Source organism: Pelodiscus sinensis, chromosome 11 (assembly GCF_052426305.1).
Source record: "Pelodiscus sinensis isolate ZL-2025 chromosome 11, ASM5242630v1, whole genome shotgun sequence".
Lineage (NCBI taxonomy): Eukaryota > Metazoa > Chordata > Testudines > Trionychidae > Pelodiscus > Pelodiscus sinensis.
Window position 1 is genome coordinate 3,860,168 of NC_143062.1, and position 18,849 is coordinate 3,879,016.

Consider the following 18,849-nt stretch of genomic DNA (forward strand, 5'->3'; position numbering starts at 1 on the left):
TCCCGGGGTCAGTGTATTTACATGTTCCGTGTGCGTTAGCCCGGCTAGCTGCACTAGTGCCGAGTTCATGTCCCAGACACCGACTTGCAGGCAAACATCTGCTTTTGACAGCCTCTGCCTGTTTCTCACAGTGTCACTCTTGCTCACTTTGGTTCAGGCCTTAGACCTTATATCAGATCCATGCTTCTGCCTAATTCATTCTCCTACATGTTAGAGCTCCTCTGTGGTCCTGAGAACCACACTGCCTTCTAGAATACGTTGAGGCAGCCTAAACAAGTGCCTGTTGGGATCCACTATCCTTTGTTTTGTTTCTTTAATCTTTTACTTACTCACCAATTTGAAATGGGTGGGTCTCCCAATGAGTACTGTATATTCTGTGTATGTATTTGTTAAATATAGGACTACTTTCATACTTCTCAAGTCGTCAGTGGCAGAAATCCCTTTATAATGAAGGGGTAAAGAACAGGTTTTATCAGATGGTAAAACTCAGAAAAGAAAAGAAATGGATTAACAATGTTGTATTTTGTTGTGACAAGATAATAACGAAGCCATTCAGTAGAAGGAATGGAACAGTCCTGAAAAGACCTCCATCCGCAAGGGTTTAAGAATAGCTGATGGCATTGAACGACAACAGCTCCTTATAAACTTCCTATGGAGAGGATTCATATTTCTGCTGTGCGTGTAATTTAGATCAGGCATAGGCAGGCAGCCCAACTAGCCATACATCTAGCCAAGGCATTCCATTTTAATTTGTGCCGCTATTCCTAAACAGCAGGAGTCCAGCCACCCAAAGCTTTGCATGTTCGTTTCTTCTCTGCAGTTGAATACAAGCTGCACTCAGGCAACTGATGAGAAAATTAGGCCCCAAAAGAAAACTTTTTCAAGTGCTTTGAAGAGACGAGGGTATAAATGAGATTGTTTGGAAAAGTTGATTATGTCCACCAAATCTTCATTGTGCTTTAGGTCTAGGAGACACTAGCTAAGATCTGATGCTGTAAATATAAGGCCCTATCCTGCAAGCTTTACTCATCCCCTAGACACCTTAAGAGCCACTGGGACTAATATGTATGAATAATGACTGTCTGATCTGACCCACAGTCAGGGCTCAGTGTGATCTACAATTGCTTGCACTATGCATAAATAAAGTGATGGGAAGCAAAAAGAAGCTTGGAACCCAGTGCAAAGATAAAGTTGTTTATCAAGGATGAAACCATAGGAAAGAACTTTAAGCAACTGTGTGGAGGAATATAAATATTCCATACTTCCTTTGACGACTACAGAAAGTGAAACATTTCATTGCTCTGTGGATAATATACTTTCATTCTGAACAGGCTCATTCCCTTAATACGTATAGAAATGGATTTGTGGGAGACAGGGAAGAAGAATAGGGGAAACTGGGCATTTTAAGGAGTTTTTCTATTCTAAGAAGCTGTATCACTTCCAACTTGTCTGCTGTTAAAAGAAGAGCTCCATACATTCAGATAAATATATAGTATATTTAGTAGCTAGGTAATGACCCAGACTCTAAATGTATTCTTTTCTGTAAGAAAAGCAAGTCCCATAGCTATAATATAGTCCCATAGCTATATCTTGCCCTTTGTTTTCCATTTAGAATGCACTGTACTTCTTGATCTCTCTTTACTTGGTGACAAGCTGACACACACACTCCCAGTCAAAATCTCCAAAGAAACTATCTTCCCCATCCCCACCACTGACAACATTAGCTGACGGTTCACAAATCAGACTGTTGTGCATTTGACAGGCAGATGGACTATTGGAATTATAAAAAGGTTTGTAGGGTTTTTATTTTCCCCCGATTGTTGCGCTGTTCAAAACAGGTTTTAAAAGCAATCAGAAAAACATGCCCCAAAAATTAATCATTTAAGAAAAAGATCCTAATTTGAGGCTGTTGGTAACAGGTCTGGGCTCCCTGAAGAACAGTCAATTTAAAAGTAAATAAAATATTCCCCGGCAGAATCTGGAACAAGATACAATTTTAAATTCCAGAAGTTTCTCTCCCTCCATATTTCTCCCCAGTGGACAGCCACTCATTGTCAAGCATGAAGTAGAGGACAGGCCTTGCAAAGTAAGGACATGCAGCATGCTTGTAACGCACAAACTTCACCTGGGTTTTTTTACAAATTCAAAATGCAGATCAGAAACAATGTGCTAAAGTTCACAAACTCCTTGAACAGATGTGAGTCTGATCTCTCAGAACACAACATTTCTATGTTTTGGTGAGGTTTTCATCCAAACCTCAAAAATTCCAGGCCCATCTTAACATGGCCCCTTTGGAAAATGGGTTTAGAATCAAAACTCCAAATAAAACTATCTTGCTGGGGGTGAAATGAAGCAAAAACTATTTCAAGCCTATTCCTAAATTTTATAGAAGAAAGCCCAGAAAGATGACAAACAAATTGGAGTAATTTTTATCCTACCTGTCCTGGGGATTAATAAAGTCTAAGCTGATACATTTCTAGATTTCTACTACTGATGAAGAAATTTCCTTACTTGTCAGATGGAAGATGAGTCACTTCAGGATTTTAAGAAACTTGCCACTTTCAAATAGGGAAAAAATATAAATAGCAGAAACATAAAATACAAAATTCTTTTGTGTTTTCTGCTGAAACAACAACAACAATAAAAGCTCAGAGGGCCATTTGATTCTACGCATTTCCCAAGGAACTGCTGCTTATCAGACAAGGCAGAAGGCTTGTCATCTGTTACATTCGTTTCCTTACTAAATCTTTAAAAAGCCGACAAAGTTGTGTTTTAATTCAGCACTGCAAATCCTCAACGTTTTACTAGACACCAGAGGGAAAAGGTATCAAACACCCCCTCAAATAAATACAGGTAAGCAGCAATGCAGCTCACCAATTCCTTTCTCCCTGCTGCTCTTGCCCAGATCTCTTTTCCTTTTGACTTGGCATTTCTTGATGCTTACTCATAAACCATTGTAGAGGATCCCTTAAGATGGGCTTTGCTCACCCTGCTTTTAGTTAGATAGAGAACTTCATCCACAAACTGATACATCAGGTTGTAATTTAAAGATGCAGCCACTCTAAAAAGCTACTAATCTTGACTGGATTCCTGAAGCTGAAGCATGGCACCCCTTGGGACTTAGCACTAAAGGGTTAAAGTGTGATTATGATGAGACTAGAAATTGTCAAAATTAATATTCCAGCTGTTCTGAGGTGAAGTTCATAGTATTGTAGAATAGAAATCCCACTTAAGCTAAAGGCAATGGCATTTCACCAGGCAATTATAATATAAATAAAGAGGTGTCTCACTTAATTTGGAGAAACTCATTACCTGGGCTGTACTATTATTTCTTAAACACAGATCTCCTTAATAGACCTTAAATTAAGTTAGCAAAATGTGAACTCTCCCTTAAGCAGGTGTGTTGTTGAAAAGGGAATTGTGGGGGGTTGGCTTTGAGAGTTGGTTACATTGCCTTACGTTTTATTCTATGGGTTATGATGTCGATGAAACAAAAGCGTTTCTTAAATAGGTCAAGGTTGGTATTGCAATCCTTAATCTAAAGCGCCAAGGTTGTAAGTCTTTTCCCAGTATTCAAATCATCTGGAAATTGAAATAAATGGCTTTTGTTTATTAGTTGCTTTCACTATAACTGAGAAGAAAGGTTTTCATGCCCTTGTTTTTCTGCAATATGATTGTCATGTTAGCTGCATTTAGATCTCTCTCTCTTTCTCTGATTGATGGATTACTTTTGAGAAAACAACCAGCATTTTAGACCACCACATTTCAGAATAGATAAGATGTGCTTTAAGCAGCTCTGTCATCTCAAGCTGATCACTTTTCATTATGCAGGGCTTTTGGATTGTTGTAGCCATTTTAGAAGAAAAGGAAATAGAAGTGTTATGTTGCATCTACATCTGGGCACATGTAGATACTTAAATAATTTCTTGTTCAAAAAGTCAAGACTTGACTAGAATTCATGCCTTCAGTACCCTGGAACTTATTATTAATTTGTATTACAATCAACTTTAAAGGAAACTGATACCTTCTATGGACTTTGAAGCAAAAAGTGATGAAAAGCTAAACCCTCAGCCTTGCTTAAATAAGTTTACTGAAATAAAGCGTTATCAGTTCCATTTTTACTCTGTCAAGTGAGACATTTTCCTACTGGGGTTATTAAAGCTGGTCACGGCAGGATATATCCTGGTCCAAGTTCTATACTTACATATGTATCGTTTCCATTCTGTATTATTTGAATGTAAAAGGCACTACCGGAGATGGATAGAAACTATCTAATGGATTTATTCTGTTCAGCTGCCATCTCCAATACTTTGCCTTCTCCAGTTTGAAATTGTTTTTGTGTTGGGCTTCCAGCATTCACTTGTGAAGTCCTACAGTCTAATACAGAGGTTGGCAACCTATGGCTTCTGAGCCAAATATGTCTCTTTTGAAGCTCAATCCCAGCCCCCTCCTTGCTTCCCCACAGCAGGGGCCCACAACTGGCACTACAGCCTTGCAGCACGTTGCAAGATTATAGCACCAGTGCCAGCTTCCAGCAGGGGAAGGAGGCCCCAAGGTAGCCAGAAATAGAGTGAAGAAATGGCTGCATGCTGCTGCTCCCCTTTCCCTCCCCTTTCCCCGGCCAGGGGAACAGCAATGCGCTCATGCATTTCCTGGAGGCTTTTCCCACCGCTCCAATAGGAGGGAAAGCCTCCAGTGCCTGGGTGTGGTGCACAGCACAAAAACAAGTGCCCCCTTATGCCCAGACCCCACACCCCCAGCTGCCTCCTGCCTCCTACTCCCTGGCCAGACACCCTACCCTCAGCCCATTCCTGCCCCCTCCCCCTTGGCCAGACACCCTACCCTCAGTCCATTCCTGCCCCCTCCCCCTTGGCCAGGCACCCTCACCTCAACCCACTCCTGCCCCCTCCCCCTTGGCCAGACACCCTCACCTCAGCCCACTCCTGCCCTGTACTCCCTGGACAGACATCGTGCCCCCAGCCTGCTCCTGCATCCTCTCTCCTGGCCAGACACCCTGCCCTCAGCCTTGCTTCTGCACCCTCCACCTTGACCACACACTCTACCCCAGCCTGCTTCTGCACTCTCCCCCCTGGCCAGACACCCTAACCTCAGCCCACTCCAGCCCTCTACTCCCCCCGCCCCCATATGTAATTCAAAATAAAAACAATACTATACCATAAAATCTCTTTTTTTTGTTTGTTTGTGCCCCTGCTTTGCTGGTGCCCTAAGCATGTGCTTAGTCTGCCTATTGGGTAATCCAGCCCTGATCCTACCCTCAACTCAGCCCACTCCTGCCCCATAGTCCCTGGACAGACATCCTGCCCCCAGCCTGCTCCTGCGTCCTCTCTCCTGGCCAGACACCCTGCCCTCAGCCTTGCTCCTGCACCCTCCACCTTGACCACACACCCTACCCCAGCCTGCTTCTGCCCCCTCCCTTGCTCCTGCCCCTTCTCCCTGGACAGACATCCTACTTCCAGACTGCTCCTACACTCTATCTCCTCCTGCATCCCACCTCCTGCCCAGATTCTGCACCCCCATCCCTATCCCACTCAGTGGCAGCCCCGTGTCACACACTTAACCCCTCATTTTTGGCCCCACTCCTGGGCCAGGCCACAGATTCCAACCCTGTTACCTCAGAAGAGTAAATCTGGACTGAGGCCTTGAATCTCAGTTCCCTCTTGTCCCTCCCCCCACCATGGGGCTGGAGCACCAGGGGAGTGAGGTGTTTCAGTTGGGGGCCACATCGATGAGGGTTGGGGGTTTTTGGAGGGGTTTTTTTTTTTTGCTTCTCACTTGTGTGGTCCCTTACAGTACAATGGTTATGTTATTATCAACAACATATATGATATATAATCAACAACATAATAATGTATGTTATTATCATGTCAATTATCAATAATATTAAGTTGGATATTTTCAGCCATGCAAAAGGGCATTCTTATGGCTCTTTGCTGACCACTTGCTTTGAATTTTGATGTAGTTTGGCTCCTTGGTTTGAAAAGGTTTCCAATTCCTGGTCTAATACAATAGATCTCACCTTTGAGCAAGGCAAGTCTGAGTGTACCCTAACAAGTAGCATCTATTAACAGCAAACCCTACCCCACAGATAAGTATTCAGGACACTATACAAAACAGAATTATTTTCTTAAAACCTCACATTTAATCAGTGGATTTGTACATATAAGAAGGGGGAAAGGAAAGCTCTAGTTATGGGGAGAATTATATTCATAATTAGAGATGGTTCCAAGCCACAGAGTTTGGCTCTAGATTTCCCCAACAGTGCAAAGGAGTTTGAATCAAATTCCAGTTAGGTGCCTTGATTATCCATACTAAATAATACTGAGGGATGAGCAGGAAAATTTGCAGGTGTGTAAAGAGGTGGTGGGTTGAACTGAGATGGATCTTAGATGGAAGCCAGTTACCAAACACCGGCACAGGAAAAACTACTTGTCAGCCTAAGACATGATCCCTCCCAAAGTGATATCAACACACACATCTATACAATTTGAAGGTTTTTACATCGTAGAACAATTAGCTCTGAGAGCTGGATGCAGGAATTAAAGCACAACAAAAAAGAGCAGTGACAGATCCAAAAAAAACAAACCAAAACCCCTCTATTCCACACCCTTCCAATTCTCACATCAGAACTCAGCCCTAAGGTACCAATTCTGGTCAGATCCGTTAACAGAAAGGATCCATTTTCCAAATGGGATGTAGCTAAAAATCTTTGGAGATAACTCCTTAAAATTAACTTACATCATTCAAGATGGCAAAAAAAGTCTTGTGAGCTCAGCATTTGTAATCTCATATGATTTCAACACCAAATTCAAACCCTGGACGTGAATCTATATCAGTAATCCTAACCTAGCTCTAGCAACCACCTTTTGGGGTCATGTCACTCAAGATCTTGTGTCAGTACTATTTTACATAACAAAACAAGAAATGAGAGTTGTAAGGAATCACCACACTGTTTCAGAAACATGTTAGTATTAACCAGGTTAAGAAAGAATGGCATTATGAAAAAAAGTCTTCTGGAAAAGTCAAGATATCCTGCTGATCCTAAAGCAGGATGATGAGAGGAGCAATTGTATACATGCTAGCTTTACATTTAGAATCATGACAACTTATCAGTTGTTTTTATGTTTTTGTCCTTTATTTAGTTAAGACTATGGCTACCATCAAGATCCTCACTGCTGCAGGATTTGTTACATCAGTGCTGTTCTGTTTAGTCCATGCTGAAATCTGCCCCCTGCCTTGCATCTGTGAGTCACTTGGACAAATGAAGGGCTGGCTAGTAGATTGCAGCTCAAAGGGACTGACAGAAGTGCCCGCCCTGCCCATCAGCACCAGGAAACTTTATCTACAGAATAACAGCTTGACCACAGTTCGGCTTGGCGCATTTGACAGCTTAAGTAACCTAGAGGAAATGAATGTGTCTGACAATCCCTGGAATTGTGACTGTCACATTCTATATCTCAAACTCTGGCTAGAAGACTTCTCTGAATCGTCTCTTGCCAATGTCATCTGTGCAACCCCAGCCTCCTGTGAGAGGAAGCTTCTAAGCCAGCTGAGTGGCAATGAGCTGGAGGGGTGTAGGAAATCCTTCCCAATCAAATGCCTCGATTTCTTTTGGAGAGACCTCGCGTTGATCTCTTTGGCAATACTTATACTTATTTTAACATTGTGTGCACTGAGGTTCTCCAAAAAGCTAGCCTACTAGGTTACCGCAAGAGAATATTCCTCTGCTCTCCTGCTGCTACAGAGGCATAACTAAGGGTGTGTCTAGACTACAGGGTTTTGTCAATAAAAGTGGACTTTTGTCGACAAAACTATACCTGCGTCTACACTACCGCCGAGTTCTGTCAACATAACGTCAACAGAACTCGGCAGTTTTGTCAACGGCGGTAAACCTCATTCTACAAGGAATAACACCTTTAATAGCCACTTAATTCAAACTAGTGGGAGGCTAGCCCTTCCCAGGTTGCCCTGGTGGCCACTCTGGGCCAAACCAGGGAAAATTTTCTGCCCCCCTCCCGGCCCTGGAGCCATTAAAGGGGCACGGTCTGGCTACAGTGCTCGTGCCAGTTGCAAGCGTGCCAGCACCCAGCCAGCAGACCCTGCACCTGGCATGGCATGAGCCAGCCACCCGGATGGCAGCCTGCGGCAAGTGCAGCCGAGTGCTGTGATGTGCCGAATGAGGGTACTCTGGGCACTCCAAGACAGGACTGCTTTGCTGTCCCTCATCGAGGTAGACAAGCAAGCGGGGAACCCTGAGAACTGTCTGTCCGGGTTGGGGTTGAGTCCCTTTAAGCACAGCCCTCGGCTAGCCTGAGGCAGCAGCTCCACACTCTAAGTCCTAACCTGATGCCCTGCCGGCGCTGGTTCCGGCCAGCCTTAACCCCGGTTCAGGGTCCACTCAGTGTGGACATGTTATTTCAAATTAGCAAAATGCTAATTCGAATTAGTTTTTAGGTCTAGATGCACTAATTCGAATTAGCTTAGTTCGAATTAACTACTTCGAATTAAGTTAGTTTGAATTAGTGCTGTAGTGTAGACATACCCTTCGAGATGGGTCCCAGACCGCAATTTTTTGGGAGAAATGTGTACAACAATTAGGGTGACCAGATGTCCCATTTTTAAAGGGACAGTCTCATATAGAAGGCCTTCTCCAGATTCTCGACTTTTTCTTGAAACTGGACAAACTCTCCTGTATTTTTTGCTTTCTCTTCCTGTTAGTCCTGGCAGGTCCTACTGCTGGCTGGATCCATGCTCGCCAGTCGCCACCACTCCCCCCCCCCCCCACACACACACACTCCACCCCAGCAGCGAGTAGGAGTGGGGGATCAGTGGCTGACAATGGGGCTGGGTGTGCAAGGCTTCACTGTGCAGGGCCAGGCCAGTTCGCCTGCCCTCAGTGCATGCCAGCTCTGGAAGTGGGGTTGGGAAAGCGATTTCCAGCCTGTTTCCAGCCTGAACTTGCAGGGCCATAGCACCTTCTTCACCTGCCCTCTCCCCCTCTGGTCTGGGTTATGCCTCCAGTGAGCATAGAGCAGCTGGTCCCCTAGGCACCGTCTCCTGACTGAGCCACCTCTTTGGCGTGGGCTCTGTGGCAGGGCTGGATTAAGACATGCTGAGGCCCTAAACTAAGTCAAGTTTAAGACGCCCCCAAACATCACCAAAAATGTGTATTGCTCTAACAGCAAGGACAATGAAAATAGAAATAATAAAGGTTAACATTTGCATGTATACTGGTACATAGAAGAGGATGCAACTAAAAACTACAGATTGAACCTGTCTAGTCTGACGCTCTCTGGTCCAGCAACATCTGTGGTCTGGCATGATTTTAGTTAGCCAGATGTCAAGATGGGACTTAACAACCTCTAGCGATGAAGATTTCACCACCTCCCTAGATAACCCATTCCTAATAAGGGGTTATTTAGCTGTAATTTACCCCCAAGTGTCATCTAAGGGCCCAGCATGCACTGTAAGGCTACGTCTACACTGGCATGAATTTCCGAAAATGCTTTTAACGGAAAAGTTTTCCGTTAAAAGCATTTTCGGAAAAGTGTGTCTAGATTGGCAGGATGCTTTTCCGCAAAAGCACTTTTTGCGGAAAAGCGTCCGTGGCCAATCTAGATGCAGTTTTCCGCAAAAAAGCCCTGATCGCCTTTTTCACGATTGGGGCTTTTTTGCGGAAAACAGTACTATGCTGGCTACGCTGGCCCTTTTGCGCAAAAGTATTTCGGAAAAAGACTTTTGCCCAAACGGGAGCAGCATAGTTTCTCCAGAAAAGCACTGATAATTTTACATGAGATCATCAGTGCTTTTCCAGAAATTCAAGCGGCCAGTGTACACAGCTGGCAAGTTTTTCCGGAAAAGCAGATGATTTTCCGGAAAAACTTGCCAGTCTAGACACAGTCTAAGTGTTGGTAATGCCTCTAGACAATACTGACCTCCCATGGGTCATCAAATTCTCTGGTTTGGCACGGTCAGGTTCCAATGGTGCCAGACTATAGAGGTTCAACCTGTAGCAAGTTTTAATCTGAGGCCCTAAGATGTAACTTACTTAGCTTGTGCATAAACCCAGCACTGCTCTGTGGCCACAGAAGCCCCTGTAGTCAGATTCCCTGGGTCCTGGTGCACAATCTGTGCCCACACGATAGCCAGGGGACAGGAGAAAACTGGGCTATGGGAGTGGCCAGCAGAAGCCTGGAGGTGTTAGCTGCCTTTCCACACGATGTCGACAGGAAGGTATGAGCTCTGCAAAGATATAGCCAGGTCATCCCTTCCTCCCTTGTGGCAGGAAGCAGCTCCCATTCATTGCCTCACACACAGTGTCGAAAGGCTGCTACTGACCATGTTGTGGGGTGAAAGCTGGGAGAAATCTGGGGGAGCATGCATGCCTCCTCCCCATGTGTTAGGGCCAGTCCTTGAATTTAACCCTTAATAAACATGACCTTAAATTTCCTGAAACGTGAAGGAATTATTTTATAGCTGTACCAAATTTCCTAGAAAACAATACAAGTGAGAAAAATGGCATAATGTGTATAATATTTAAATAAACGATGTTGATTGTGCATTCACACTTGTCCACGTCTGCATGATTACCTGCCACAACCACAGATGTTGGTTAAAGCTGCCAGCAAAATTTCTGGGATTTTTGCGGAAAACCTGAAAAGCGCTTGCACTTTCTCTCCCTAGCCCTTCCTCTCTCTCTCTCTCTCTCTCTAGTTTGGGTCAGTACTTAGATCAGAGACCTGAATAACTCCTAGAAGAAACCAGGCCTGCTAATGGGGGCAAGGGAGCAGTTGCCCTGGAGCCCAGCAATTCAAAGGGGCCCAGGGCTTGTCTCCGTTGCTACTGTGGCAGCAGCAGTAGCTGAAGCTGCAGGTCCTTCACAGGGGCCGATGACCGTTTTGCGGGGCCCCGGGCAGCATAATTCCGTGGGGCCCCCCCTTTGCCACGGCGCATGCGCAGGGCTTTTTGAAGCGCGGGGCCCGGGGCGGCCGCCCCGCTCGCCCTGCCCTATATCGGCCCCTGGTCCTTCAAATCTCACCCACATGCCGGTGCCACATGCTCCATGCAGCACTGAGGGCTGGGGCAGGGACGTGGTGCTGAGAGTTGGCTGCCCCAGTCACACCCCTTCTGCCTGAGGCCCTGCCCTTTCTGGGAGTGCCGAGTCAGGCCATGGCCCACAGAGGCTGGTGTCTCCTCTGAAGAAATGCAGTGTGGGGCAAATCTCACAAACAGTTCCTGCTGACCCTACCATAGAACTGGGAGAGATTCTCTGCTTCCTGAGCGTCTCGTTTTTGGGTGCAACTAGAGGTGACAGTAAGCCAGTGTGCCCTGGTGAGGTGCTCCAGCAAGAAAGTCGGACAGCTCAGGCACTTGGCTGTAGGAGGCGGAGCAGCAACTCCCAGCTCAGCTCCTAGGGCTCTCCTGCAGGCTTCCATGCTAAGCGCTCCCCACGCACCCAGCCACCTGCCTTGAGCCCTTCACTCCCAACTTGGACTCCTGCACCCCTCCACTCCCTCACCCCCTGCACTTAGCCCCTTCTCACTCAAACCCTGACTCCTGCACCCCCCCCACCAACTCCTGCCCTGAGCCCCCCGCGCTCCCTGAGGGCCCGTGTGATACAACAGTACCTGTAAGAAACTTAAGTTACTTTTACCCCGTGGGTGCAACATAACACTGACATCATTATAGATTGCATGGCCCTGTCTGAAAGAGCCAAAAGAAATTTTTTGCAGGTACCTGAGCAAGTTACTTCTGAAAATGCCTCAGGTTCCTGGCTGAAGTTGGTGGCCTTTCAGCTTCCATGTTACAAGTAAACTTGGTATTACAGTTTGTAGTAGCTACTCTAAGAGATGGGCCTCCAGCCTCAAACACACACTGTAGTGCTAGTGGAAGGATAAGGGGCCATGATCAGTCCATGCACTACTAATGAGCCACGCTGCTCCAGGAGCTTGAAGCTGAGGCGCACCACCTGCATCAGCCTCCCTGTCTTTCCCAACCTCCCTGTCCACTCAGCCCAGAGTTTGCCATCAGCCCCCCACCCAGTCAGTGAATTGGGATCTCTTCCCCACATGACTTTTCTCCCTCTCAGGGCCTCCAGGGGGACACTCCTCAAACAATTACTACTTCGCTCAAGACTCAGGAAACCTACTTCTTATCGGACCCCTGAATACAGGCCTGAGGGGACATAGCATCCCCCATCTGAGAAACACAGAATTTATCACTACAGGACACAGCGGATCTTCTTTTCACCCAGCTGCCCTCCTTCAGGTCAGAAGGGATTCAAACTCCAACCCCTCAGGTCTAAAGTACCAACTGTCCGTTCACACCCTACCCACAAAAACAAAAAAGTGACCTGCTCCTTCCCTGCCAGAGAGCATCCACTCCCCACTCAATCACCACAGATCCAGAGCTCTCCCCCTTTCGCCACACACACACACACACACACACACACACACACACACACACACACACCCCCCCCCCGTTCTGATTCAAGGAAAAGCACTCTAAGTACAGGAGTTGCTGAGAGGAATGTCCAAGAGCCGCTGGTTGTTTCCTATCAGGGGGGAGAGAAGCACAGTGGGTGTGAGGGATTATCTAAGGGCACAGGGCTGAAGGTAGAGAAAGCAATTTAGAGGGGAGCAAAAAAGCAACCACTGCAGAGAGGTTTTAGGAAGCCTCCTCACACTTTTAGCAGCTCATCTCTGAAGTAGATACATGCCTACCCCGGTATCCTGGCCAAATTCCAACAATGTCAATCAACTTCCACCCAGCTAACTTCCCCTGATTTTTCAATTCTGTACTGTATTCTTCACTGCTTTTCCTCAGTGCAACATACTTGACGGATGTTAAACAACTCTTCCAGCTGCAATGAAAGGATGACATCTATGGTCCCCTTTTCTACTCTGCCAGGATATTGCATGGCTTATAGAGGCTTGAACACTCTCAGGTGAAAAACTAACCCCAAGTTCTGTCCCCAGATACATGCGCATATTATAGCAAAAGATGCACATACAAATCCAAGATTACAGTTTGGCTGTCATTGTTAAATCAAGCACGTATCATTACTTCTACAAGAGAAAACTGCAAGGAACACATGCCAATATTATGCTTATGTAGCTCAAGGACTTTTATCTGCACTTTAAAATTCAGCTACCATTTTGTGGAGGAGTCACAGGGAGGGAAGTATTCTCTCATGGAGACTTCCTTACCATTTTGAATACCTTAGTCTACAATATAAATCATTCACACTGAAGTATGTGGTTGCCTTTTGTGCATGGAAAGGAAAATAGGTATTTTTGTACTAACTGGAAAAAATGGACACATTTTGTTCCGTGAGACCCCGCTATGATGAATAGGTGAAACAGAATGAAGAATGTGGCCCCTTACATACAAATCTACATACAGTTAAGGAAGGGGAGGGGGAGTTTTACTAGATTCAACTATCATGTAGTCCCATGTATAACTGGGAAGCTTACCTATTACTCTCAACTAGTGCACCTCACCTTTGTAGGAGTTTTTTAGAACGGATATAGCAATGACCCAGTGAGAAATAGGGTAGCTTTTACTTTGAGCCTGCAGAAGAGCGCATGCTGAATTAGGAGCCCTGTCAATAAAAATATACCAATATACTATACAATTTTCCAAAGAGTTGCTTCAGGAAGGAGCATTTCCTAGTCTCTGGTATTTTGAGCCCAACAGTAAATGAGGAAAATAAGGAGAGAACCATCACCAATGCAGCGTTTCCCATTCCACCAGGAAAATGGCTGTTTGTCAGTTCTGAACCACTTGGTATTTCTTGGTACAAACTCTGAGGTTGGAGAGCACTGTTCAAATGCTTATCTGCTTTGTATTTAAGTCACGTTCCCTAGCCAGCTTTCCCCATAGCCAATCTAATCTAATTACATCTTTTCATGCTCCTGTTGCCTATAGCCCATCACAACATACAGAAGCAAATAAAAACCAATACATATATAAGTCCTACATTTGCCACCTACAATTGAACACACAACAGAGATCCCAAAGTAGCTTGTAAAAGATGAGACGACTCTATCCTATTCCAGCATCCCACACTTTTAAGCATGCAAAGCAATGAATACGGCCACATTCATATTTCTCTAGGAATCACAGTAAGTGATGTACGATTTAAAAAGGAATTTACACTTTTTGTGATGACCACATACTTTTCCCGGTATTTAAATAAAGAGGGACATAATAACTTAATCCAGTGAATGAGCAGAAAAGACACACCCTCCGAGCAGCATGAGTCTGTTTGTTCAAAGATAAGCGTCTAATCCATTTATAAGTATCCAGTCTATTTATAACAAGAAATCCCTGATCCAGCAGGCCTTCTACATGCTTACCGCTTATCAAAAGTCAGCAGCAGTTTTGTATGTGAAAGGACTAGAGATTTTAGATTGGCTAACAATGGCTGAACTAATACAGGAGATTGTACATGTACAAGATGTTATGCCTTTTAGACTGCCAAAGCATTAAGGTTGACGTGAGCATATTGTTTAACTGCTAATCTTGTTGTACAGAAATACTGGAACACAACCACTTCTAGTGTGTATGGCAACAACCAACCAGTAAACTGCATGCTGTGCAAACCTTAGCACTGGTATTCTGTTGCTTACAGGTAAGCAAACTAAACAAGCTTATTCCATCTCACAGATGCATCCCAGGACTTAATATTCGTAGTTACTTGAAATCCTCAGTCAAGCAGTACTATAGAAATGAAATATTGTGTATCACATTCATAAAAAAGTTCATATTCATAAAAGGATCATAAATTAAGCCCTAGTTAAACAGGAGTAGGTGTGGAGGGCCCAGCCCTTCTACCACTGGCGGGGGCTGCTCTGGCCTGGCTGAAGCGCTCCCTCCCTCCCGCCTATGGCACAGCAAGCTGCTTTATCCTGGCAGGGCTGCCAGTTAACAATTAACCATAAGCATCATCCAGTAAGGGTGATGCTTACTGTTAACTGATTAATCATTCACATCCCTTCTTCAGAGAAGACAAAGCCTTCAGGGAGGGAAAAGTTTAGTGCAAAGTATAATTGCTAGGATTGTGAGTAATGAAGAAGTTTGAGATTCGGTTTTCAATTTAACAAATTACTTTACACAATATTAAAGCAGAGGGCAGTCAAAAATTATTGATCAGACTAAATATGTTCATGAGCAACAATTGTTTCCTGGGCATGTTTTTGTAACTAACAATTAAAATGTTAGAGTGGAAAAAGAACAGTTACTTACTTTTGGAACTGTTGTTCTGCGAGATGTGTTGCTCGTGTCCATTCCAATATGTGTGTGCGCACCATGTGCATGATTGTCAGAAGACTTTTCCATAGCGGTACCTGTGCTGATGCCTCATGGCGTTGCATATATATCCCTGCTGACCCGACTCCCACTTCAGTTCCTTTTTGCCAGAATAGTCTGACAGAGGAGAGGCAGGTGGGTCTGTAATGGACATGAGCAATACATCTCAAAGAGCAACATTTACAAAGGTAAGTAGCTGCTCTTTCTTCTTCAAATGATTGCTCATGTGCATTCCAATATGTGTCTTATCAGCAGTCAGTACAGAGGAGGGGTCGGACCTCAACTCATTGCTGAGTGCAGTACAGCTCTGCTGGATGCTGCATCATCCCAGGACTGCTGGGTAAAGGTGGAATGAGTCATGAATGTTGTATTGAGGACCATGTAGCTGCCCTACAGATGTCCTCTCAAGCAGGACTTCTGCCAAAAAGGCCGTTGCCGAGTTTTGCACCTAAGAAAGATGTGATAGGCGGGGCCTGTCATTCAGGATTACACGTAGTAATCCAGAACAACAATGTAATTCGGGGGCCCTTCATGTGTTCCATGATAGAAATGAAATTATGCACTAGGGAAGAATGACTTGCAAAGCAAGAAGTTAGAAGCTCCAACAACCAATCACTGGTTGATCTGAGGAAGTGGGTCTGGCCCACGAAAGCTCATCACCTATTAAACCATCTTGTTAGTCTTTAAAGTGCTACACAGTCCTGTTTTTTGTTTCTGGTGGAAAGAAGGCGCTGAGGCATGAGTCATGTCAGCAGGAGTATAACTGCAACGCCATGAGGCATCACTACAGGGAGTGCTACAGCTGACCCAATAGGGCCCACCAAGGAAAAGTTTTCAGACAATCATGCACATGGTGTGTACACGCACACACTGAAATGCACAACAGCAATCACTCAGAGAAACATATATATTTAGGCTTCATTGAATAGAAGTAAATAAAAAAGCAGCCAACAACATCCTCTTCTCATAAATAACTATCATGCTTACAATGCTCATTAATCATATGCACACAGGGTAATTTAACATGAGTAGCTTTAATTTACTTTAATGTTTTTGTTTATTATGTGACATATAATTAGGTCCATGAAACACTCACTTTTAATTTCATGCATCAAAAGGTTTTGTTGCTTATTTTACCCTTTGCCACTGATAAACCTACAGTGCAATCTAGAAAACAGCTACAAACTTTTATGCAGTTAAACAAATGAGTGAAAGTGTAGAAAGTAAAGAGTCATTTATAAAGGACTCTCTCCTGCCCTGGAAGAGGCAGGTACTCCAGCACCAAAGCTGTTCCAAGGGCCTCACCAAAGTCCCTGGGAGACTTTCCCAATCCCATTCTGGTGAGCATGGAAGGTCAATTCTCAGCAATGTATATATCTGAAGAATTTATGCAGGTAGCATTTATCTTTTCAGTAGGTCTTGGGCTTGCTTCCTTTGACCTGCATATTTCACAAGTTCTCCTAAGCTTGCTGCCCTAAATACAAAGAGCATCTGGTCCAGGACAAAGATTTTGATAAGCCCAAGGCTGGATTCCGATGGACATGAATTTCTGTTGCTCTTTCAATAACAGGATGTATCATCAAATGGAAAAAGTCCTAAGAGCGAACGTGCAAGTTCCAACTGACATAATAGAGGCCTCTAACTCAAAACAGGTGCAACGCAGAATCATAGAAACATAGTGCTGGAAGGGAGAGTAAGAAGTCAGCTATTCTGTCCCTCCGTGGTGAGACAGGATTAAGTAAACCTAGACCATATCCCTGACAGTTGTTCGACAAACATATTCTTAAACATATTCTCCAGCAACAGAGATCCCACAACCTTCCTTGGAAGCCAGATCTACTGCTTAGCAATATTCTGAGTTAGACAGTTTTTCCTATTAATTTAAATTTCCCTTGTAGCAGAGTAAGCCCACTACTTGCTGTCTAAAAGTCCTTAACATATTTGAAGCCTGGAACAATCTAATGTCTTATACGAGCACGTAACATACAGTGGCTACAAACATATAGGCCTTTGTTCAATGACAATAGAACCCAGGAACTCAGCACTAAAAATAAAACAAAAACCCCAAACCACACAAACATCTGCCACCTCTTTTGCTGAATAAGAATTCCTTTATCTGTATGCAGCAGGCTACTAGTTTAATCAAATACGAATCGGTGTTTTATATTGCCCTCTAGTGGATCAAAAGGAAGGGAGACACACATGCCATGCCAGTCTATAGGTGCTACAGAAACAGCATATTGTGAAAATGGAAAGTAAAATCCTACCATTCACTTCAGACTGATGTAAATGACCCAAGAGGCAAGGCACTGGAGAATCATGCCCAGGATGAGCGAAAAGGATCTACATACATATTCTCCAGTGCCTTGCCTCTTGTGTCACATCCGTGTAAAGGGAATGGTAGGATTTTGCTCCCTATTTTCACAGCTACAAATAACTACACAAGGTAAAAGAACACTGGAGAATCAGACCCTTTACTTCTACTAAAAAGGAGGACTCAAACTAGGCATTATCGGTTTCTGGGACAATCCAATATTGGCATTTTTCCAGTTAGCTCTTCACATGGCTCCACAGTCCACGTAACACCTATGTAGGCAGAGTTCTACATGTTGGACCTCCAGGGTCCAGCACCCTTGGGACCGTCCCAGATGAGGGATTTTGCCTGACCAGAGGAGGTCATTTTGGATCCCTGCCACCAGCACCCTGACCCGGCCAATAGCCTCCCAGCCAGCTCCCTACCTCCTGCTGGCCTCTCTGCCCTCCTGACCCTGGTGGGCATCCATTGCTGCTGTGGCTCTGGGACCCACCAGGCAGCTAAGCGCACCACTCTGGAGCTCCAGGATCCATGGGACAGCTGCACATCTCAGCTCCCTGTCCCACCGAGCTACCACAGCTTCCAGCCTTGCCGGGCAGGCATGCACCGGGTCAGTCAATACCACTGGGCAGTCCCGCTGCCATGCACTGGGCGGTCCCACCATCAACTGACTGCAGGCAGCCCACTACCCTGACAATTCTGCATGGATCCTTGCCACTGGCCTTCCACCGGGACTCTCTGGTCCTGCAACATCCGTGCTGCACCATGGATGTTGCCAGACCAGAGAATCCCAGTTAAGAGAGTTTCTACCTGTGTCAGGTCACAGAAGGAGATGTCCACACAATACTTGGACTCTGCATTCAAACCCCTTTTTGTTTTAAAGAACAGACATGTATATAGTACTATAACGAAGTGCAAAGTGGCCTAGAAGACAGAGAGTAGGGGTATGAGTGTTTAAGTGTGTTAATCAGTGTGGGCTGGAACAGCTCCCCACCTGCCACAGGCAATAGGCTGCTCCAGCCCTGTGTGGGGCCCGCTGCAGACAGGGGCTACTCGGGCCAGAGCAGTGCCCTGCAGGCAGGGGCTGTTCCAACCAGGACACTGGAGCAACCCCTGCCTTCATGGTGCCCTGACCCGCCATAGACAGGGTTTGCTCCAGCCCAGCTGGTGCAGTCTCTGAATGCAGTCGGGCGGGGGAAGGAGGG

General features: G+C 45.1%; 1 protein-coding gene and 1 long non-coding RNA gene across 2 annotated transcripts in view; one reads left to right on the forward strand and one right to left on the reverse strand.

Annotated features, from left to right (window-relative positions):
- Positions 1-18,849, reverse strand: part of LOC149523766 (uncharacterized) — a 109,754-nt gene that overhangs the window by 82,793 nt on the left and 8,112 nt on the right. The gene's annotated exons all lie outside the window — the stretch shown is intronic.
- On the forward strand, positions 2,611-9,605 carry GP9 (glycoprotein IX platelet). The gene is made up of 2 exons (XM_075939740.2): positions 2,611-2,853; positions 7,161-9,605. The coding sequence occupies exon 2, from the start codon at positions 7,169-7,171 to the stop codon at positions 7,718-7,720; it is 552 nt and encodes a 183-aa protein (XP_075795855.1). The 5' UTR covers positions 2,611-2,853; positions 7,161-7,168; the 3' UTR covers positions 7,721-9,605.